Genomic DNA, 22,932 nt, shown 5'->3' with positions numbered 1-22,932 from the left:
AAATACAGTCCATATCTGTATGCGGAATGGGGAGGGGAGCTCCTTTTTCCATTGCCCCATGTGGCAGAACCCCTTTCGCTATGGTTTTCAAATCGGAAGCCAGCCTTGTGAATGCAGGCCAGCACCACCGCTCCCTTCATTTCCCAGCATTAAACACACCTTCATGTTAAATGAGCAGTGATGCCCTCTGTGATTTGCAGAAATCAGATTCCCTCTTAACCATAGCTTCAAACCACGGGAACCGTTTCAGTTTTGTGACAGAACCACAATTGCCAGTGGTGCCCGTGTAAAGTGAGACCATATTTCTGTGAAGGGAAAGGGCAAGTCGCTCTGGAAAGTAAAGGAGGAAAGTGGCACTTGCATTGTGTGTGGACCAATTAGAGATTGTGTTACATTACAGTATGCAAGTATGAATGAATGAATGAATGAATGAATGAATGAATGGAGAGGGAATCTTTCGGCTTGATTTGCAAAGATTGCTGCCTGGGACATCTGTGGGGTAAAAGGCAGCAGATTTTGGCCCCATTTCTGCCAAAGCAATAGTGCAATTCCTCCCCTGTGAAGCTTTTTCTAGATTTACCTTTAAAATTCAGAATCCTTTTCCCAACAATGTCTGGCCAAAATCAGGTTGGGTTGGTGGGTGAGAATATACCTGGTCTTCTGTACAGTCATACCTCGGTTTAAGTACGCTTCGGTTTGAGTACTTTCAGTTTAAGTACTCTGCGGACCCGTCTGGAATGGATTAATCCACTTTCCATTACTTTCAATGGGAAAGTTCGCTTCAGGTTAAGTACGCTTCAGGTTAAGTACGGACTTCCAGAACCAATTGTGTACTTAAACCGAGGTACCACTGTATTAGAAAAAGAAGTGTACACACCATACATTCAAAGCACATCCACACACACCCCTCCAGAATCCTGGGAATTGTGGTTTACCCTTCGGGGATCTACAATTCCCAGTACCCTTAACAAACTATGGTTCCTGGGATTTGGGTGTGCTTTGAATGTATGGTGTATGCAGCCAAAGATGGTCCCGGTTGCACTTTATAGTTGCTGTGATTTTGTTGCAGTTTTGCTCTTATCTTGTTTATCCCCTGCTTATTTTGTTGTGGTTTTGCTCTTATCTTGTTTATCCCCTGTAACAATGCTGAGGTGGAGTTTATCTTGCATGTCTTTTTTACTGTAGTTTCTCTCAAGGGACTAGGAAAGACCTAATATATCCCATTATACAGTCCCTTCCTGGCTGCTTTTTTGAGTCTCTCATGATCACTTAGCTTCAGGGCTCCAGTAAATAATCCACAGCACAAGTGGCCATGTTTTTGAAAATGGCCATCCTTATTAGACCACTTCTGATTGCCTTATAGATATAGGGGCACTATTTAGTTAAAAAACACACACAATTCTGGGTTTTTTAGTTCTAGTCATTGTATTTGCTATTCATTTTTTCTATAAAAAAAAAAATCCAAATTGTTACAAATCAGACCAAATTACTTAAATTTAATACAATTTCTTAAAATCAGGTTTCCAGCTCCTGTTGCAAACATATGTCGATCATTTCCTCCCGAAGCCGCATATTCTTTTGTTTAATGTCCAGTTGTCATCCTTCACTAGACATTAAGTTCTATTTGTTATTAATGCTGTTAATTGATGAATTCAAAGAAAGAAAGGGAATTAGGGAGATATATATCTTGTTTATCTTGTTATAATGATATCTCCGTGAGCCACCTTGATTTAAAAATGACAGAGTGTCAATCAGTAACAATAACGAGATGGCCACTGGGGGAAACAAGCAGTGCATAAAGAACATGCCCTTCTCTTTCCCCACCCCTACCCCCTCGTCCCGGTTGGTGCAGGCTGCGTGGCGCCTCTACTCAACGGATGTCAGCCGAGCCTACCTGACAGCCACCTGGTGCTATTACGACAGCATCCTTCCATCATTTAGGTAGGTGTGAAGTTGCCTTGGTGGAGGAGCCTACTTGGTGGTGGGCCCCTAAAATTCACAGACTCTCTGCAAGCCAAGAGGTGGAGAGCCAGGGTTGGCCAGAATGGCTAAGCCAGTGGGGCTGATAAATAACATCAGGTTCAGGATGGCAGCGGTTGGACTAAAGTTACACTTTTTCCTGTTTTCGTTGTGGATTGTTGCCATTTCATGTAACAGTTTTCAATATAACAGACGTATCCGTTCCCCAACAAATAAGAACGGTGGGGACATTTTGTGTCACCGACTTTCTGGCATTCATCCAGTGTTGGGTAGCTGGTGTCTGATAGATCCAAATCAGGGGGGTTCTTATGTTAACTTAAGGCGAGTTTATATGGTGAATTAATTTGGGGAAAATGTTGCCACGCAGCAATAATCCACTGTTCTTTTTCTGCCTCTGTTCAGTCTATGCACTAGTCAGATGTCTGTCATTAGGATGGGAAGGGAGAGCATAGGGGGCCTGAACATTGCAGGCACTTGGGTTGAAGGGACAGTCTCTCTCCCTGTGCAATGCTCTTTTGCTTCCATAGTAGTGAATGACAGCCATTCTATTGCACGGGAGAGGAAAAACACAGGTGCCCTCAGGAGTGTGGTGGTATGACTTTTAAAGGTGAGGCAGTGGTTTATGCCTCTTGTGCTGCTATTTTCCCTGGAGCCAGTGGAGGAGTGAAACAGAACATCTACATGCTGGGGATTGTGTGCAGATCTCACACCCTCATCACAACACATCACACTTCCATCACAGTTCCATCCCCCTCTCCCTTAACACATGACTTTACCATCTCAATCAGTGTCGGGACTTTGTTTGCAAAGACTTCTGTGGAGACTGGGAAGCGTGGTGTGGATGTTGGAGGAGACCCCTGGTTTTTACGTGCTGATATATATACTCACATATATACATGAATATGCACTGGTGGGTGTGGACATACGACGCTGGCTTTTACTGAATCAGACTTGTTAATCCATCTCGTTAAGTTCTGCCTCATTAGACAGGCTCTTCAGGGTCTCAAGTAGGGACCTATAGCAACCCATAGTAGAAGTCATATGACAACCTAGTCCAGCAAGTTTGCACCACAGGATCATAGAGTGGGAGAGCCGGTCGTCTAGTCCAACCCCCTGCAATGCAGTTGTAAGATGACTGATTCTGCAAAGTACAAGGAATGACTTCCATACTTACCTCATATGGCCTGGTTTTAGAAAACGTCTTCAGTGGTGTCTGTCACAGAGGCAGCCAAACCTTTGGGGCCAGTAAGCCCATCTGGAATTTTGAGAAAGTGCTGTGGGTGCCTGCCTCTTGATGGCTGCTGCGGGGGTGTGGCAGAACACAAAATTGCTGCCGCATCTACAATAGCAGGGGGAAAACAGGGCTCCAAAGTGGTATGGCAGCTCCCCCCCTCCCAGAACCCCCCCTCAAGTCAGTGGGGGAAGTGGCATATGCATCAAGTGCCCCCATGTTCATTCACAGAAAGAAGCTCTTTGCACTTCTCAGAACAGTTGGGGAGATCTGGCGTCCCATGGATTGCAGGCGTATTTCAAGGGAGCAGGTCCCACGTAAGAGGGCCTGAATCAGTGAAAGCAGGAACCAACCGGGAAAAGCTATCAGTTGTTCATGCATTGTCAATTTTTAAGGGGATATTTTTGTGCTTTGGTGCTTTTGTGGGCACCATAAGAAGTGATTACATTAGTGCCGGTGGGTGCAACTTGGGCAATCTCTGCTCCAGCAAGATGAAAATAGAGCACTCTAAAGAGCAAGGTGCTGCAAGTTCCTATTTTGTTTGCGTGCTATTTTGTTTATTTTTATTTATTTATTTATCAAAATATTTCTACACTGCTTTTCATTTACCAAAAAGAATACCACAGTGGTTTGCGCAATAATAAGGCATAACAGTATCCAATAAAAATTCATAAGCAGTAAAATTGCCACAATCACCAAAGTCTACTAATAATATGAAGGGTTGGGGTAGCCAGCCTGGGGCCAGTCAGTTGTTTTGTTGTACAACTCTCAGCGTCTCGTCCCGTTGGCCAGGCTGACTGAGAGTGATGGGAACTCTAGACCAGTGTTTCCCAACCTTGGGTCTCCAGCTGTTTTTGGAGTACAGTTCTCATCATCCTAGACTACTGGTCTTTCTAGCTAGGGATGATGGGAGTTGCTGTCCAAAAACAGCCGGAGACCCAAGGTTGGGAAACACTGCTCCAGACCATAACATCCTCAGGTCACCATGTTGCTACCCTTGGCCTGGATGAACAGGCATGTCTTCCATCAGCAGCGAAAGCACCCCACAGCTGAGCCATAACTTGCTTTGACAATACAGTAGCTTTGTATGCAGTTCACTCTGCTGCCATCGGAAGGTTAGGGACGGCATATTTTGTTGTGTCCCGTAATTTCAATGTGTTTTCAAGCTGTGTGCAGAACCAAGCAGTTTATAAGGTCCAGGTCCAACTATGAAGCCTCACCCAAACTGCAAGGTTTTGATCAGTCATTCGAAGGCAAAATACCAAAGGTGAACATCTGTAACCCCCCCAGTTCAACAAACCCACCTTGGCCAATTCACACCTTGGAGAGACCAACTCAAACAACTGAAAGAATTATGGGGTATCCCACCCCCGTCTTTATGCCTCCCCTTCAATTTCTGCATGTTATATTGATATTTTATTTTATTTTATTTATTTATTTCTCTCTCCCCCTTTTCAAAGCATTTTTATTTCTCCATGTTTTTATTTGGACCCACCCCTAGAGAACTGGTCCTTATGTTTGACCACTTGCACCGAGCTCGCAACGGGGGGCTCAGGAACTCTGAGGTGAGGAAATTCCCTGATGGAGCTCCACCACCGTACCACTCCTTCACCTCTGGCCTGAAAACCATCCATCCTCCATTTTGCTCAGGGGAAAGGTAGGGTCAAAGCCTCCTCCATGCCTGTGGTGTGTCCCCTCTGTCTGTCTGGTGTGCTGGCTCTTTCTCACTCTGCTGCTTCTGCTGCCTTCTGGTTTAACACCTGACAGACGTTGAACTGGCTTCCTTCCGGTCTGCAAAGGCCCTTTGACTTGAATGCACCACCAGTCCTTGTTCTTGGCCTCCCCCTTCTGACTGGAGTCTGCCGCTACATCTTGCCTATTCTAATTAATCATTTTTAACAAGTGCATTTTCTACAGACAGAGAGCTTCGGTGTTTGTAAATTATAGCTGTCACCATCCTGGCCTTTTGGTGTGGATTGTAAGACAGTGGGAATCTAGTTTTCTATCACAATTTTAGTGCCCACCTCAGAACCCTGAGAACCAAAGTTTTTAGGATATGTTTCTTGCTGCTGTGATTGTAGGGCAGAATGAATAGACAATGGACAATGGAAAATTTGTTTCTGAAGACTTGGAGGTGAGGACTGGGCTTCTTTATTCTGGTCTCCAGTAGTTACAAAGAGGTTTAGAGAATAAGCAGCACAAGCTACTTCCCCCCCCCCTCTCTCTCATCCATGTGATCAGGAAATCTGCTCTGAATCAAAGGGGTGGCAGCAGTGGCATAGCGTGGGTTACCAGTGTCCAGGTTAAGGAAAGTATCCTTGGCACTGCCTGCCAATAGGTTGAATTGAAGGGGCAATAGCTCAGCAACCTGTCCAATTTGTAGCTGCAGTGCCCCATGAGTGTCAAGCACAGCTGAGAGTGGGACGGGGATTGGTTGGGAGTGGGTAACTTTCTAAAGCCTGTGCAGAGGGCACCATAGCAACCAGCTGCCCAAATCCACTCCCCAGTCCACCCATGTGAACACTGGGAGATTTTCTGTGGGAGGAGGAGGCACTATTTTCATTTTTCATTACTACTTTCTTTTTCTTTTGAAATTTTGCACCCCTAAGAACTTTGTGCCCAGGGCAACCACCCCATGGCCCCGCCCATGCTATGCCACTGGGTGGCAGAGAGTGACAGGAGGGGGAAGATCTGCAAGGCAGAAGGTATGATGATCTATGCACATGGTGACCGGATCAGAGGTAGAGACTTTAAAAAAGACATATTTTATTGGTTTTTAACAACTATAATAAAACCTGTAGGTTTTATGTGCCTACATCACTCACATATAAGAAGGAGAATTAAGCAGAGACACTGCAAAATAACTGAATCATCTGAGACATAGCCTCTCCCAAAGCAACCATGAGCGGCTGGAGGTCTGACACTGACATCACTTCTATTTACATGGCTGTTGTACGGGAACCAGAACTTTTTATACAGATCATGTTTAGTTTGGCCTCTGACAGCTCTTCTGTGTTGTAGATGCTCAAAAAGAGCCAAATCTCAAGCTTTCCCTTGCCATCTGGCCAAAGTCAGACATTTGGGGGTCTTTCCAATGGGAGGTGGTTTCTAAACAGACAGCAGCCAACAGCATGGCAGTTGGGTCCTTATGTGTAAGAGGAGGGACAAGGGACTTCTGCTTTAGGAGCAGAAAGCTGTTTGTAGAACCTATAAACACTGGAGAGGGTTTGGCAACTCGTGGGGATGGAAGGTGGGAAGCAGAGACTACAAAGCTTGTGCTTCATGGTGCTGAAAATCCATTGTGTGTTTGTTCCTTCGTAACAGACGGGCAGCAAATATTTCTTGAGGCTAAAAAATAAAATGACAAATCTGCCAGTCCTCAGCAGGGCAGATTTGTCACTGGATGCAACCAACTGGATTGTCTTGACTATATGAAGGTCTGTGTTGCTGGGCCGGATAGTTTCCCCTCCTCAAGTCTCCTTTGCAGTCCCTATCTCATTTCATCATCTTTTTCTCTCTCCCCTCCTCTTTGCCTCCCTCCACTCCTCCTCCTCGTCCTTCCTCCACCTTCCCATCTTCACCATTCCCCATTCATTCCTGGAAGCTGGAAAGAAGACGAAGCTCCACCCCACAAGTGTTTACGCCTAAGGTAACCTTTCCCTCAAAGCCGCTGTGTGCTTTTATTCCCCCTCAAAAGAGAGACCAAAGGACGGTAGGTTTTCTTCCAGAAGTACGGACGATCTGCAGCTACTGCTTGGGGAGAGGTCATCAAAGCCAAATAAACCTTGGGTGTGTGTTTGTGAATGTGTGTATGTGTGAGTATCAGGAAAGAAACCAGTACATTGTTACCGCAGAGATCTTGCCTGCATGCTTTTTAGGCTCTAAAGCAGGTGGTGTCCTCCTGCTGGTCTCTTAGCAACCATCACCACTGACCATTGGCCATGCTGATTAGGGCTGATGGGAACTGAGAATCCATCAACATCTGGAGGTCACCGCAAATGATCAATGACCCCTGGATCATATCCAGGCCTAAGAGGGGAGCCAATTGCCAGTCCCAGAAACAGAGACATGGATAAGCAACACCTCCAAAAATGGGATTTGATAGCAGGCCACATTAGGGTCATGGGGACTCAGCCCATTGCCCTCACTTATTTCTTCCAAGCTGTCTTCCGAAACGTTGGTTGCTGACACAACTGCCTTGTTTTGATGCTACTGCACAGCCGCCTGTTCCAGTGTTCCAATGAATGCATGTCTCAGAATCACGATCACAGAGAGGCATCTTCCATTTCCCCCAGGAATGTCTCTGTCAGTTGCTTCTCTCGTGCAAAGTTTCAAGTATGCAGCTTGCCATATGGAGACAGAGAGCGAAATGTGAGAGAGAATGCGTGAACCAAAACTTCCTGTACAATACCTGGTTATTTGCTGCACCCCCCCCCCCAGTTCTTTCTCTGAAATGTGCTTATCCTTTTTAAACCAGAAGTTTTTCCAACAGGTTTTTTAAATAAAAAAATATAATAATGGATTGCTTCCTGAAGGGGTCTGATAAATTGCCCCATGCCTGTTCAAAAACATATGGATAAGAGTTAAATATTCAGTCACATCTGTCATTGAATGATTCATTCTGCAGGGGGCGCTGTATGCACACAAGCATCCATTATTGCCAGCCTCAGCAAGGCTTTTTCCCTCTGGGATCATCCTTCTAACTTTCCTTCTGCTGCCCCCCTTACTAACTTTTTGCCTCCTCCTCCTCCCACCTTTCCCCTTCTGTTGTTTTCTTTCTTTCTTTCCATTTCTCTAGCCAGATCTTTAGTAGTAAAAGGAATTTCTTTCGGATTCACACCGGCTGGAAACAGAGGTACCGAGGCTTTGGATCTGCTACCCAAGAGATGTTTTGGGGTTGAATTGGATGTTAATTGCCGTTGCATTGTTTTGTCCCATGTTGGTTTTTCCTTTCCTTTAGAGAAAAAAAAAAAAGGACGGCATGCTGCGCCAATGTGCAATGGAGATGTGCATGGGGGGTAACCCTCTGAATCTTGCTATGAAGTCCTTTCTTGGTGGGAGATATGTTTGCTCTCCTGCAACCAGATAATCAGTCTCCAGTGCAGCTTAAAATGAGAGTCCATTAATGCGTTTCAGCTGGAACTAGAAAATGGAGAGAGAACTATGCAATGTCCCCCAAACTCCTTTTAAAATGATTCCCTTCCCTAGTCTTCTAAACTTTTCTACTTCCTTTCCTGTTGGGTTGGGATTTGACCTGTCTGAACAGAAGGCAGTTGATGGACCAAAAATTGATCAAATGTTTATAAGATGTGGATTTTATCAGGACAGTGTCACAGAGGGAATCACCCATGGTTCAAAAAGGTACCACTCCCAAGTCCCCCAGAGGCTCAAGGGGTAGAGACTCAGCAGCCAAGGGGGTGGAGTGTGTTTGGGGCAGAAGATGGTAGTGATGGCTCAGGGTGGGGCTTCTTGAACAGGGCCTGGAGCTAATAGCAGAACCTCTCATCAAGCTAAACTCAATATAGATTACCTCCTTTATTTCTGGCCAAACAGCTTGATACTTTACTCCTCTTCTCAGCAAGGACAGTGAGAAGGGGTGGTGGTGGTGGTTTAAAACCCAGACCAGCTCAAGTCATGAGGTCCACCAACCCTGTGCTAGAATTCAGCTTTATAGAGTGTTGATGTCACCGAGGTCCCTCCCACCTGTAGAGAATGCAGTGGGCTCACTTGAGAGACATCACTGTTAGACAAGCTGTATTGCCAGGACATTGTTTTCTCCGTTTCAAGGAAGGGGAGTCTGCAGCCCTCAAGATGCTTCTGGGCTGCAGCTCCAATTAGCCACGGTCAGAACGGCTGTTGGCTGAAGATGATGGATGCTGTACATTAGAGATTCCTTTAGTGACTGAATGTGGCCAGACAGAGTTGGTCCGTGTGGCTTCTTGGGGAATGTAGAGATGCAGGTCAGGAAGTTCCTGTTCTCAAATGAGAAAGATAGACTTCTGCTTCCATCAGTGCTCAGCTGGGGCAGAAGAATCTCTGCCCCTTCCCTTTTGCAACAGCCCACTTATTGTCTCTTTTTAGAAGGGAAGGGAAGAAGAAGAGAAAGCTCAGTTACATTGGGGAAGTTTTGGTGGTGGAGCTTGTAGGTTTCATTAAGCCCCCTGCCCTACTTCCCTCACTTCATAATCTGAGCACCGCCAAAAATTAATAGGAAGAAAGCGGGATTTCCCCATTTTTTTCTTATAGCAACTCTGAGAAAGCTGTGCTGGAGATCTGCTTGCCTGTAGGTGCTTGATGACAAAGTGGGTTTGGAATAACTCTTGGGGCCAGTAGTGACTTTGTGGATTCTCTCTCTCACACACACCCACACACAACATCATTCCAGGGGAAGTGGTTCCATTAGCACGGTGATGTCACCACTTTTCATTGGATTCCAATACGAGCACTTGCTTCTGCGTCTGGGTGCCACACCCCCATCTGCAGGGACGCAGAGAGTCTTCAGAGTCTACAGCTCACCCTGTAGGACTTCTTCTGCATTAAACCTCAAAAGGATTGTGTTCAAAGCTCACCTACTGACCCCACGCCCCACGATTTTCCTAGGTGTGCATCCATGGAATTAAAAGTCGGTGGTTGTCATGGATGGGCTCAATCAGTTTTCAACCACAGGAAAGAATTTAGTCTGGCAGAATTTGCTACACAAGGGCTGGCCCTGAAGTTATTTCTATTGTGTTTTTAGTTGAGATGCATGGGGGAAGGGTGGAGCAGGAAAGGGGGCCAAGGAGGTTGACAACTGCCCCATCAGTGCAACCCAAGGAACAAGGCTGACAAATAATTTCTGCCCTGGTGGCAGTTATTGTGTGCCAAGGAACCCTGGCTTGAAAGTCATTTGGCATTCCCTCGGCAAGAACCCCAGACAAGCGTTTCCAGTACAACAGCTTGATCACAATTACTGATCATAGGAAGCCGCCTTATATTCAGTCAGACGACTGGTCCATCCAGCTCAGTATTGTCTACAGTGACTGACAGCAGCTCTCTAGGGTTTCAGGCCAGGTCCTTCCTAGCCCTACCTGGAGATGCTGCTGGGGATTGCACCTGGGACCTGCATGCACAGCATGTGCTCTGCCACTGAGCTATGGCCATGGATGTGTGCAGAAATCATTTTTGTCGGGGGAAGTCTGTGACACTTGTAACTTGCATGAGTCTGTGTACAGTAAAACAAATAATTGCATTTAGGATTCGGGGGGCAAATGCCCCCCCCCACAATGGACAACCATGACTATGGCCCTACCCTCAGCCCAGCAGTGTAGAGCTGCAAGGAATGCTGGGGGCGCAGAAAGGGTGAACTTTCAGTTCTTGGAGGGCAGACTTTGCCAGCCAGCTGTGCTACAAAAGATTTGGGCGGCAGCTCCCATTGGTCCCAGCCAACATGGGTTGTGCTGGCTGGGGCTGATGTGAGGTGCCATCCAAAAGCATCTGGAGGGTACCTGGTTGTGGAAAGCTGCTCTCAGGTGATGTTGAGGAGTAGGAGGAGGCCTGTGATCTGTGTTTTGCATGAACTGAGGGTGCACTTCAGTAGACTCCCCTGCAGTGCATCAGTGGGTTCTGCAGAAATCCAGCCAATGTGGAAAGGGGTGTCTCCAGTTAAAAAGATTGAAAACCCCTGGCTGAAAGGATTGATGGAAGAAGTTACCCAGAGCAGAAACACCCTCCCACCCCAATTCAGAAGGCATCCTGGGACTTGAAGGTGGCCAAGAGATGGATAGTCTCAGGGCTCATCCATCCTTTTGTTTGTGCTGCAATTTCCAGAAAAAATCAGGGAGGAGAAGACTATGGGTGGCTGTTAACCATGTTGGCTTTTCTCTGTCTCCATGGTCAGAGGCAGTAATGCTTCTGAGTAATTTTTTGGGGAAAACTGCAGGAGGGGAGAGTTGCTCTTGCACTCAAGTCCTGCTTGCGGGTTCCCCACAGGCATCTGGTTGGCCACTGTGAGTACAGGATTCAGGGCTAGATGATCCAGCGGGCTCTTGTTGTGTTCTTACTTAATTGTGCTTCTGACAGACACATGTTGCCCATTCACTCTTATTTCAATGTTGAAGGCTTACAATGCTTTGTTGTACCTGAGTGGCAGAATGCCTTCCAGAGTAGCTTACAAGTGAGATCAAGAAACTTACATTTCTCTTGACTTTTGTTTGTTTTAAGGAAAGTTGATGAGACCCAAATGTAAAATCCTCTACTGTTAAATTTGCCTTTGTGTGGATCTTATGCCAAATGGTGACTTCTGGTCCTTGCACCTTGGGTATGGGGCTCCCCTTCCATAGCCTCCAGACATCTTAGAAAGGGTTATGTGATGTGGTCTGTGCTGCATATTGTTTGTTCCATCTCTGGATTACTCAGTGGTAGCAATTCTTTCAATGCTGGATCTTCATTAAAAAATCCGGTGGGTCAGTGCTAGTGATGTCACCAAAATTTGTATTTCTGGGACTTGGAAATACGCACTTCAGGAGTTCATAATGCTCAACTCAAATATGGGGTAAGCATTATAACCCCTGAGGTTGTTGCTGTTTTATAGGTCAGAACCAGCACTGTGAATTCGGCTCTGGAACAGATTTTCTGCCCTCTTCCTTGCACTGTCAGCTTTGCTTGGGTTGGAGGCCTCAACTTCCTACCAAGGGAGATGCTCTTGGCCATTTAGCCAGAACATCAACTGAAAGACTTATTTATTTTAGCTAGCTCCCATGCACTCCCCCAAAACCTCTGGAGTATCCAAACATCTCCTTTCCAGGCCTCCTTCTTCTGGCGGTGTCTTTCAATCTCTCTTTATCGCTTGGTCCTTTTAATGCTTTATATTTTTGTTTCTTTCTTTTTCAGCCCTTACCGTAAGTACTTCAGTAGCATCTGGACCATGAATAGAGTTTTGTGGCATGACTTGGTTTTGTCCTTTTCCTTCTCTCCCCTCACCTATTTCTTTGTTAACAACAACAACAAAACAACTGTCAGTGGTCAGGATTGGGTGCACTGTGTGTGTGTGTGTGTGTGTGTGTGTGTGTGTGTGTGTTTCTGTGTGTGTGTGCACTAAGGTAACTCAAATTATACAACAAGCTGAATTCGGCAATCTTATGTCTGTTAAATAAATATGCATGAACTCTTACTTTTGCATCATTTATTCTGGTTCTACTAGTTGGAAAGAGGGGTCAGGAGCTGTTCAGGGTCCTGAAACTCCACCCCTAATCCTTGCAAATATTAATCAGAATTCAACAAAACTTGCTCACACACTTTCATGTTGTTGTTAGCAATGATAAAGACTAGAATCCTTTTTTTTGGGGGGGGGGAGTTGACGTTCTCAGAAAGTCTTAATCCTTAAGTCACTTTTGTATTTTTAGGGGAGGCTGTGTGGAATTGCAGCTCTCATTTATGATATGCCTGTCCCCACATCCTAGAGAGCCCCCTTACTAAGCACAGAGGGGAAATTAGTCCCTCCCCCTTTTCATGCAGATTTTTTCCCTACTCCTGCATAGCTAGAATTTCCTTCCCTGCCATGAGGCTCTCCAGAGATATTGCACTACAAAATCAGCCCCAGAGACTGGTGGGGCAATGGAGGAGAGTTGTACCCAGAAACATTTGAAGGACACTAGGGGAAGACTGAGCTAAGGAGTGGATTTAGCTTTGATACTGGCTGAAACAGTTGAAACAGTTGTCTCTGCCTTATTTAAGAACCAATCATTTAGTCTTGTCTTTTCACTTCCACAAGCAGCAGAAAATAAAGCCTTCCTTGTGGAAGGGAAGCAGTCAAAATCATTTGTAAAAGTTTTTTTTTTTAAAAAAAGACACCCATTAATTGCAAAACAAAATTACAAAAATAATAATAATCACTGCCACAGTTTCTACTGCCATTTGTACACTAGCTAGGACCACCTTCTTATTCTGGATTAACTAATCCAGGCTAAAATGCATCAATTGGGGCACAACACGCATGCCTTGGAACCACCGTGTCACACTTACATTCCTGATTGGGTAGGGAATCTGTGGCCCTCCAGATGTTGGACTCCAGCCCCAGCCAACATGGCCCAAAGTCAGGGATGATGGGAGTTGTAGTCCGGCAACACCTGGAGGGCCACAGGTTCCCCAGCCCTGTTTTGGATTAGTCATATTGCAATCCTATCATATCTACTCAGAAGTGAGTGACTCTGAGTTCAGTGGGGCTTATTCCCAGGAAAATATTACAGGATTGTGCTGTATGAGAGGCTGGTGGACACACAGCATATTTTGACCAGTCATTGGTCTTCGCTGATGCCTGACTTCTAGAATTTGGTTTGTGAGCAAACAGAAATTCACGAGTTGGGGGGAGATACCACAGGCTAAATAAGAACCTCTTTGAGTCTCAGTGTGGGTAGAGTAGTCATTTATTCGGGTTCTGAGTTCAAGACCTTGGGAAATGCCCTGTCTTTAGCCTGTTGTGGTCAGGCTTTGTACCAATATTTCCTCTCTGATTCTGACATACATCTAGAGTTGGTGTAGGATGTCAGAACCATTGAGTCAGCTCCAGTCATCTCCCTCTTTGAAGTAGTCAGCTGGTCCACCAGAGACCAGAGTGCATTGCACCACATCTCTCTATCTCTTTCTCTCTAGAGCCCCCTTTAGGTTGCTGCTTGCATCCTCCCCAGCTCAAGAGCTCCCCACCTCCCTCCTAATTTCTCCGTTCCTCCCCTGAATCCTTTGCAGCAATAAAATGGGCATCAAGGACCGCATTCGCCTGAACAATTCCCAGAGGCAGGGCAGCCGGGGGAAGCAGCATCTGGTCCCACCTCTCCGCCGCTCTCCCAGCACTGAGAATGTCAACGAGGCCATCAGCCCCACCAAGGTGCAGAAGAGCTGGAGCTTCAATGACAGGACAAGATTCCGGGCCTCATTGAGGCTGAGGCCCCGGACACCTGTGGAGGGTAGGTCTTGAGAGCAGCTACAGTTTGGGGTTGTGAAGGGGTTCTGGGGTGGGGAGAGAAGGTTGCAGTGTGCACTTCTCTATAGGGGCTGCTCCTCAAGATGCCTGCAGAAGAAAGTGTTCTAGACAGCTTGAGGAAGTGAGCCAAGCCACATGCTACTACGAAAGGAAGGAAGAAATAAAGATGCCGCAGGGTCACTGATCAATCTGAACCTGCTAGGGGAATTTCGCCCCTGTTCTAAATACGATATTGATAGTATGCAACAACTGCCCTGTTCCTGCCCTTCAATCTTCACAACTTTGATTGGGATGCAAGCTTATACTATTGAGCAATTGTTCTGTGTCTGCTTGTTTGCACACACCAGGATAAGCAAAATCAGAGCAAAAAGGGGAACACACACACACACACACACACACACACACACACACACACAATTGATGGTAGGGAGAAACAATTATGGCCCAAATGAACAATGGAGGGTGGAGAGAAATAAAGAGGAAAGTGGAGGGAAATTTATGCAAATGGTGGGCTGTGCACAGAGGTTTCTGCCTTCCTTAGAACTGACTAAGAAGGCAGGAATGGCAGGCAAGTCCTCCCATGAAGCCCTGTTTCTGCTCACAGTTGATGGTCCTGCAGAGGAAAGCAGTGAGGAGAAGGCCTACCAGTGTGACTTGACTTTTGAAGACATCATGCCTGCTGTGAAGATGCTCATCAGGGCAGTGAGGTGAGCCCTGTGGGGCAAGTGTTCTTGGTTCAGGCCCCTGGGGGACTTTGTCTTGTGTTGTTTGGCAAGCATGGCCCTGGATACCCCTTTCCTCCTTCCATCCATCCTCTCTGATGGATTGATGCCTTGCTTTTGATGAGACAACTTGAACTTCGAGATGGGGGTGGCTGGGTAGTTGACTTTAGGTAGTTGACTTCCTATTGCTTCACCTGTCCAAATGAGGGCCTAGGTGGCAAATACCCAAGTTTTACAGATTGTTCCCCTTTCTGGGCTCAGAGCCCAGTACTCCAAGTGCACAGATAAGGATAACATCGACGCAAGCCAATTAGCTTATATCAAAGCAAACAAATATAAACATATATGACAACAATGACCATTTAATTGTGGGATTATCTTGACTACTAAGGTGGTGGTAGCAAAAACTTCTGGGACACTTCGCCTTTGCTTCAACACACCTGGTTGGCCACGGTGAGAACAGGATGCTAATCCTTTGGCTTGATCCCATGCACCTTTTCAAAAGTTCTTACTGGGCTACATGGGTCAGTGGTAATGGGAATGGGTTAGAGCATCTCCTTTGCATGGATGAGGTCCCACCACCTGGTATCTCCAATTAGCAGGTATAGATGAGTCTTCTGTCTGCAATCCTAGAAAGGTGCTACTAGACAGAGCAGACTATGCTCGATAGGCCAGTGGTCTGTCTCTCTCTCTGTAGGGCAGGTTCTTGCATCAAATTATCCGGCTGCTTTTCCCTCAAGCCTTCTGGATTCTTACACTTTTGCAGAATCCTCAAGTTCCTGGTGGCCAAGAGGAAGTTCAAGGAGACGTTGCGTCCGTATGATGTCAAGGATGTTATTGAGCAGTACTCAGCTGGCCACCTGGACATGCTTGGCAGGATCAAAAGTCTCCAGACGCGGTAAGTGGAGCTGCCAGTGCCTGCTTGGACTATAGTTTCTCTTGCAGGAAACCCACTTTCACCCAAAACCTCCTTCCCTTCCTCCCAGTGTTGTTGAACTACAACTGCCATCATTGCTCATGGGGCTTCTTTCCTTGTGCTTGATCCCTACAGTCAGTGCAGAATGTTGCAGCGTGATTGGTGACAGGAGTGAGACCCTCCAACATATAGCACCAGCGCTCAGGTGTCTGGCGCTGGCTGCCAGTTTGCTACCAGGCCAAATTCAAGGTGTTAACTATTAATCGAGATAGCTTTTATTAGTCCGGTTTACATGCAGAATCACTTTGCCCAATATAAGCCCACTTGATGGCTTCAATTTGTAGCACTGGTATGCTTGCAGGTGCCATGTATACCTGTCCAGCATTTATAAGAAATCTGTAGCCATTCTTTGGCACTTGCTTCCTCTTAGCATCAGGCAAGGTATCTTCATTTAAAGCAAAATTACTTCCCCCCAATTACTTCCACCTTGCCGACAAAGGTCCGTATAGTTAAAGCTATGGTTTTCCCAGTAGTGATATATGGAAGTGAGAGCTGGACCATAAAGAAGGCTGATCGCCGAAGAATTGATGCTTTTGAATTATGGTGCTGGAGGAGACTCTTGAGAGTCCCATGGACTGCTAGAAGATCAAACCTATCCATTCTTAAGGAAATCAGCCCTGAGTGCTCCCTGGAAGGACAGATCGTGAAGCTGAGGCTCCAATACTTTGGCCACCTCATGAGAAGAGAAGAGTCCTTGGAAAAGACCTTGATGCTGGGAAAGATGGAGGGCACAAGGAGAAGGGGACGACAGAGGACAAGATGGTTGGACAGTGTTCTCGAAGCTACGAACATGAGTTTGACCAAACTGCGGGAGGCAGTGCAAGACAGGAGTGCCTGGCGTGCTATGGTCCATGGGGTCACGAAGAGTCGGACACGACTAAACGACTAAACAACAACAACTTCCCCCAAAGAATCCTGGGAACTCTATTTTTAAGGCTGCTGGGAATTATAGCTCTGTGAAGGCAAGAGGTGATATGGTTGGAGTTTATGACATTATAAGTGGTCTTCTTCTTCTTCTTCTTCTTCTTCTTCTTCTTCTTCTTCTTCTTCTTCTCCTCCTCCTCCTCCTCCTCCTCCTCCTCCTCCTCCTCCTCCTCCTCTGTGATCACTCATAGCCAAGTAAGATTGTCTTCCATGAACATGGACTCATGGGCATCTAATGAAGTTGAATGTTGAAAGATTTGGGAAATATGAAAGAAAGTATTTCTGCATGCATAGAACAGTTAAACTGCAGAGCTCACTCCCACAAGAGGCAGCAATTGCCACCAACTTGGATGGCTTTAAAAGAGGATTAGACAAATTCATGGAGAAGGAGAAGGCTATCAATGGCTAGCAGACATGATGGCAATGCTCTGCTTCCATGCAGGGAGGCAGAAGTGCTTCTGAATGCCAGTTGCTCGAAACTGCAGGAGGGGAGAATGTCCTTGTGCTCAGGTCCTGCTTGTGGGCTTCCCACCAAGGCATCTGGTTGGCCACTGTGAGAGCAGGATGCTGAACTAGAGGGGCCATTGGCCTCATCCAGCAGGCTCTTCTGATGCTCTTATGTCCCCACTATGCTTTGCACTTGTATCCTTTGCTCTCCATCTCATAGTTGCTCGCCCTTGCATCCTTAACCCTCCATGCATTGTTACATCTGTGATTTCATTTTCCTGCCTGTCTCTTCTCTCTTCCCTGCCTGGCAGTGTGGATCAGATCATGGGCCGGGGAGCTATCGCTATCGATAAGAAAAAAGGGGAGAAGACACCACTGGAGGTGGAGCTGGCGGACGACTTCAGTATGATGGGCCGAGTGGTCAAGGTGGAGAAGCAGGTACAGCTGGAAGTGGAGGAGGGAGGGAGGGAAGGAAGGAGGGAGGGAGGGAAGGAGGGAGGGTAGGGTCTGTAATGCACACACTTAAGAGGCCTCTTGCAACCCCCAGCTGGGAATAGCTTTATATGTGGTCAGTTTTTAAAAATGTTTTAAGATGTTTTTAGTGTTTTATCACGTCTGTCACACTGAGCTCCTTTGGCAGGAAAGGTGGGATGTGAAATAATGTATTTATTTATTTATTTATTTAGCTAAACTAAGGCCTCGTTGCCAGCTGGAACACATAGTGGTGATAAGATCAAAGAATTGCGCTGAACACTCATTAGAGAGAACTTGGCTGCAATGGTGACAGACTTTCTGAGGCTACTTTTTCAACTAGGGACTCAATCAAATCTAGAAGCTAGAGATGTGAAAGTTGAGTTTCTCCCCTTTGGTTTTCCCTTTCCACTCTGATCTGGGGCACCAGAGGCATAGCTGCCAAGTTTTCCCTTTTCTCGCGAGGAAGCCTATTCAGCATAAGGGAATTTCCCTTAAAAAAGGGATAACTTGGCAGCTATGACCAGAGGGCCTTTCCCCCCCCCTCCCTCCCTTTTTTCTTCTGCTCTGCAGTGTGACTAGGCTCAACCAAGGTGTAGGATACGGTGAGGTTCAAGCTAGATACAAGACAAAGCAGGGCTCAGACTGTGCTCTGGAGTTCATGCAGTTGAAACGGAGCCCTGATAGAGTAGTAGCAACAGATGCAGCCTAATTATTGGCACATCCTTTGCTTAAAGGGCTCTTGCTGCAATGGAACAGGGGAGGTTCAGGTCTTCCTGGGTCTTCTACAGTGGAGTTGTGAGAGGAAGACAATGCCACATTCTCGGCCTGGTGGTGATGGGGAGGCACGGACTCTTTCGGGAGCAGTGCCTTCCCCTTCAGGTTCAGAGTCCTCGCCCCCATCACTCCTGGCCTTTGACAGACCTCTCTTGCTTTGTGCAGGTGCAGTCCATTGAGCACAAGTTGGATTTGCTGTTGGGTGTCTATTCTCAGTGCTTGCGGAAAGGGTCCGTGAACTCCATCAGCCTGACGGCAATGCCAATCCCCACCGGGGAGCCTGACATCACCTCCGACTACCACAGCCCCGTGGACCACGAGGACATCTCTGTCTCCGCTCAGACCTTGAACATCTCCCGGTCGGCTAGCACCAACATGGACTAAGATGGCATCCAGCCTAGCCATGTGGTCGTTACACACCAGCCATATTAGGGAGGGCGGCACCTCTCCGCTTCCAGGGCAGAAGGAGGGATAGACAAACGTTGCCGGCTGCTCTGACAGACAATGCTCCGAGAGCGAGAGCCCTTCGTCACCCTCGCCATCCTGGTGGGGTGCCAACTGACTCCTCTCTCTTAGTGCACCTCAACTTTACTTGAAGTCTTCCAGCTGCAGAGCAAAGCTGCTATTACTGGGTGTTCCAAGAAGGATGCAGTTTTCATGCCCTCGGTAGAGCCATTGTGGCACTTCTGTGGCTTTTTAAACAAAAAGTGCTACGTAAATAGCAGCGCCTGGCAGTCTGAACTGCACGGGGCAGGTGGTCTTCTCCATGGAGAGAAATCCACACTAGCCTGAAACATGATGCAGAGGGCTCCACCCTTTGCCCTTCAGCCTTTGATGAGCATCTTTTAAGGTTCTCTGCTACCAAAAGCATCTCCAGGTGCATCCAACTTCATATGGGCTGGACCCTCCTTTGTCAACAGAGGTACCAGGGCTGAAGAACCACCAACAGCCCCCTCCCCCAGCCCAGCAAATAACACCAGTGGTTCCAGACACTTTACTTTATCGGCTTGTATCTGACCGCCTCTGGCTCCGGACTTCTACCAGGTCAGAGATGCTTACTAACAGCTATGCAAATGCTAGGTAACCCTTTCTTCCCCGGTCAAAAGCGAGGGGCATTGCGACTCAAGTGAATGTGGTTTCTTACCTTTGCATCTAGAAGAGAATAATAACTGGCAATGTCTATTCCTGCTCTTGGCAGTGTTTAAGCACCTTGGCTCTTCCCCCACTCACCCCCGCCAGGTAGTGGACATTGCTCTGTGGCCCCGACATCATAAGCACAGCGGGACCTTCCTCGCAGGGGAAGTGCTTCTCAGGTGCAGAGCAAACATGATATGCAACAATCTTAAATATGCAACCTGAAATCAATCTTTATAGTCAATCAGTGGACTTTGAGCCTCCCCTGACTAGGACACGGAGGCAATCCTGATGCCTTCATATGCTCACCTAAGAAGGCCAAATTCAGCTGGCCAGCAGCAGAGAAGTTCCTGGTGACCTGCAGGGTGTGTTGCATCCGATTCCTACCTTTAGGGCAACAGCCAGCCTGTCCCAAGGGATTGTGCATCCCTTTCATCCAATAGCATTAGGCTTTCATGATTAGAGGTTCTGGTTTTGTGGTGGTTACCTTGACGGAGGGCGCTCTGGTGTAGCTTTAGATCCTCCCTCCCCTCAGACCACCTAACGAATCCAGCCCCTTTGCTAGCGGACAGGCCCTGGTTGACCCCCGATTTCCACCCCTCAGTCTCCTGCAGGCAGCCCACTAAACTGCCTTCCTACTATCCTCACCCAAAGCTTGTCTCCAACATCATTTCAGGCCCCAACCTCTGCATCTTTGGGAGCTGTTCCCATTATGAGGCTGTGCCTCCAGATATGATACGGTATTTTTATTTATTTTTTATTTTATTACTATATTTCTATCCCGCTTTCTCCTCCAAGAAGCTCAAGGGTGGTGCACATAGCTCTCCCCATCCCTGTTTTATCCTCACAACAACCCTGTGAGGTAGGTCAGGCTGAGAAGCTACAACTGGCCCGAAGTCACCCAGTGGGCTTCATGGCTGACTAGGGCTTTGAACCTTGGTCTCCGAGGTCCAGAACTCTAACCATGACACCTCACTGGCTCTCGGACTTGCCTTCCTAATAAGTTTTCCCAATTAGTTTGTTTTGCTGTTTTCTTAATCTTAATTGCAATAAGTATCACTGTAGACTTCAGTCTTGAGTGTGCTTTTTGGGGAAAGATCAGTGGCTAAGGCCCTCTCGACACATTACCTTTCCAGGTATGTGCTATTACAAAAACAACAGCGACAACAACACTTAGGTAGGGATGGATAATCTTTCTTTAGCTTGAGGGCTGAATTCCCTGATGGGCAAGCTTCCAGGGGCTGCATGCCCGTGGTGGGCAGGTCCAGAAGCTAAAGTGGGTGGAGCAACAGGGTTGACTTTTGTCTAGTAGGCAACATTCCAACTAAGCAAGAGCCAGAGGTTTCTACCTACACCCACATCCAGCACATCCCTCTCCATCCAGGCAAACTTGTGTCCTGTGTTCCAAGGACACAGGCAAAACACTTGTGGAGGACATGGCCTGGAGAAAGGGGCATGGACTAGGAAGAGGCATGGCCTGTGAAAAGCCCCAAGATCCGGAGAGAGAGAGGCCCATGGGCCTGAGATTTCCCAACTCTGCATTAGAAATTCATCTGCAAAAATAATATACAAACCAGATGTGTCTAAAAGCACATGCATCATACCAGCATGCATGTCAAAGGTCCACAGTTGACTGCAGCTCTGCCAAGTTGTCACTCTGCCGCAAACCTGAGCTTGCTGCTGTGTAAACAGTGGCCCTTAGATCTAGTAGTTTGAGGGGACCATATACTTCCTCGCTCTCCATTTCCATTGCACATTCTTGTTGGTACAGAGCCATCCCATGATAATTTACAAGCTTGAATGGCTTGTTCCTTTCTGCCTTTCCTCCCCTTTCTCTGGCCTCTACCTGGCCACCTGGATTTCACAGTGTACTCCCACCCTGATTGGATAATAATTGTTTTTAAGCAGGAGATCAGATCAAAGTCCTTCCTCTTCCTCATTGTTTCTGTCTTCCTCTTCCTCATTGTTTCTGTCTTCCTCTTCTTCATGGTTTTTTGTCTTCCCTTCTCCACTGCTTTTGTCTTCTCTTTCTTAGCGCCACCACCACCACCATTGTCATACATGAAGATGGAGGAGGGTTTAAAACTGGAAGGTTATCCCTTTCTTTTCACCTCACAGGCAACATCACCAGGGTGATCCAGTTGCCCCAGGAGATATCAGATTAGGGGGAAGGCCCTGCTTCCATTTCACGCCTCCTTAGGGTGCATGCCACAAAACCCCTCTGGCCTCCCGTGCACCTTTCTCCTTTGCATGCTCATGCATGTGTCTTGAAGAAATGGCTAGAGCTCTTCCTGACTTCTCAGCCCACCGAAGCCCACCTCTCCCCACCTCTCAATGCACTGAACACGGCGTCTTTGGAGAACACACCCCAAGTCTTCCATCCAAGACGGACGTCTCCAAAAGTGGGAGGGAGAAGGGGCTTGTGCGGTTGGGGGAGGAAGAGAGGAGGGGCATGGCTTTGACCAACCAAGGTAAATGAGGTGGACCCTCCAATGGATTTCCAAATAAACCTTGTTTCTGAGACAATGAATAGTACCTCACTTTATTAACTTATTAACTTATTTGTTTCATTAAAGTTTTCAGTAGACGGTTGCCTGTGTGTCTCGTTAATTATCTGTTTGTGGTAGAAACCTGTGGGCTGTGTGGATGGGGGCCAGAGTTAACTTGGGCTGCATCTTGGAAATGACTGTCTGTCAATCTGCATGGGGTGGGGTGAAAGAATGAGTGAGATATGGCAATCACTAGGACCCCCCTTGCCTTTCAAGGCTATTGAAGCCTACTCTTGAGGGAAAGTTCTACACTTATTCATTCAAAGCATTTATACCCTGATGTTTAGCTCCCAGCATGGCCTACAAATCAGTAAGAATAACACAGTGCCAGCCTTTGGGCTTACCATCCAAAAACAGATGACACAAAAGGAAATAGGGAGGGGGAGGGAAGAGGAATACCAGCAAACTTGAGACTCCCAATTCTTTCTGTTACATGGTTCTTGTAAATGACCAACATGGCTAGAAATGAGCTACTCACAGTTTAAAAAGCAGACATTGGCATATTGGGGATGGGGGCACAGTTGTACTGGCAGCGTATTGGAGGAGGAGCCTGGTCCAGCAGGGGAGAGGGAAGATGAGGGGAGACGGTAGTTACTGACTTTCCTGCTGTTTCTGTTCTTCCAAGAAGTTGGGAAGAAGCTATAAAAGGGCCAGGAGATGCCTTGGGCTACAACAGGGGTGGGGAATCCTCAGCTCAGGGGCCGCATTCCCTTCTAGGCAGGTTTCCTGGGGCCATGTTCCAGTGGTGGGTGGGCAGGATCCCAAGT

General features: G+C 47.1%; 1 protein-coding gene across 2 annotated transcripts in view; it reads left to right on the top strand.

Annotated features, from left to right (window-relative positions):
• Positions 1 to 22,207, top strand: part of KCNQ4 (potassium voltage-gated channel subfamily Q member 4) — a 90,390-nt gene extending 68,183 nt beyond the window's left edge. The window contains exons 8-15 of one of the 2 annotated variants that reach the window (XM_088672249.1): positions 1,853 to 1,941; positions 4,713 to 4,868; positions 6,816 to 6,860; positions 13,931 to 14,148; positions 14,770 to 14,872; positions 15,654 to 15,785; positions 17,546 to 17,672; positions 18,648 to 22,207. In XM_088672249.1, the coding sequence (XP_088528375.1) occupies positions 1,853 to 1,941; positions 4,713 to 4,868; positions 6,816 to 6,860; positions 13,931 to 14,148; positions 14,770 to 14,872; positions 15,654 to 15,785; positions 17,546 to 17,672; positions 18,648 to 18,866 (1,089 nt within the window). In that variant the 3' untranslated portion in view covers positions 18,867 to 22,207. The remainder of the gene's footprint in view (positions 1 to 1,852; positions 1,942 to 4,712; positions 4,869 to 6,815; positions 6,861 to 13,930; positions 14,149 to 14,769; positions 14,873 to 15,653; positions 15,786 to 17,545; positions 17,673 to 18,647) is intronic. The other variant, XM_035121190.3, reaches the window with a different exon arrangement.
• The last annotated feature ends 725 nt before the right edge of the window (positions 22,208 to 22,932 follow it).

The sequence above is a fragment of the Zootoca vivipara genome, chromosome 6 (genome assembly GCF_965207765.1).
Source record: "Zootoca vivipara chromosome 6, rZooViv2.hap1.1, whole genome shotgun sequence".
Classification (NCBI taxonomy): domain Eukaryota; kingdom Metazoa; phylum Chordata; class Lepidosauria; order Squamata; family Lacertidae; genus Zootoca; species Zootoca vivipara.
Note: the sequence above shows the minus strand (reverse complement) of the source record. Positions and strands in the feature narration are given on the sequence as shown.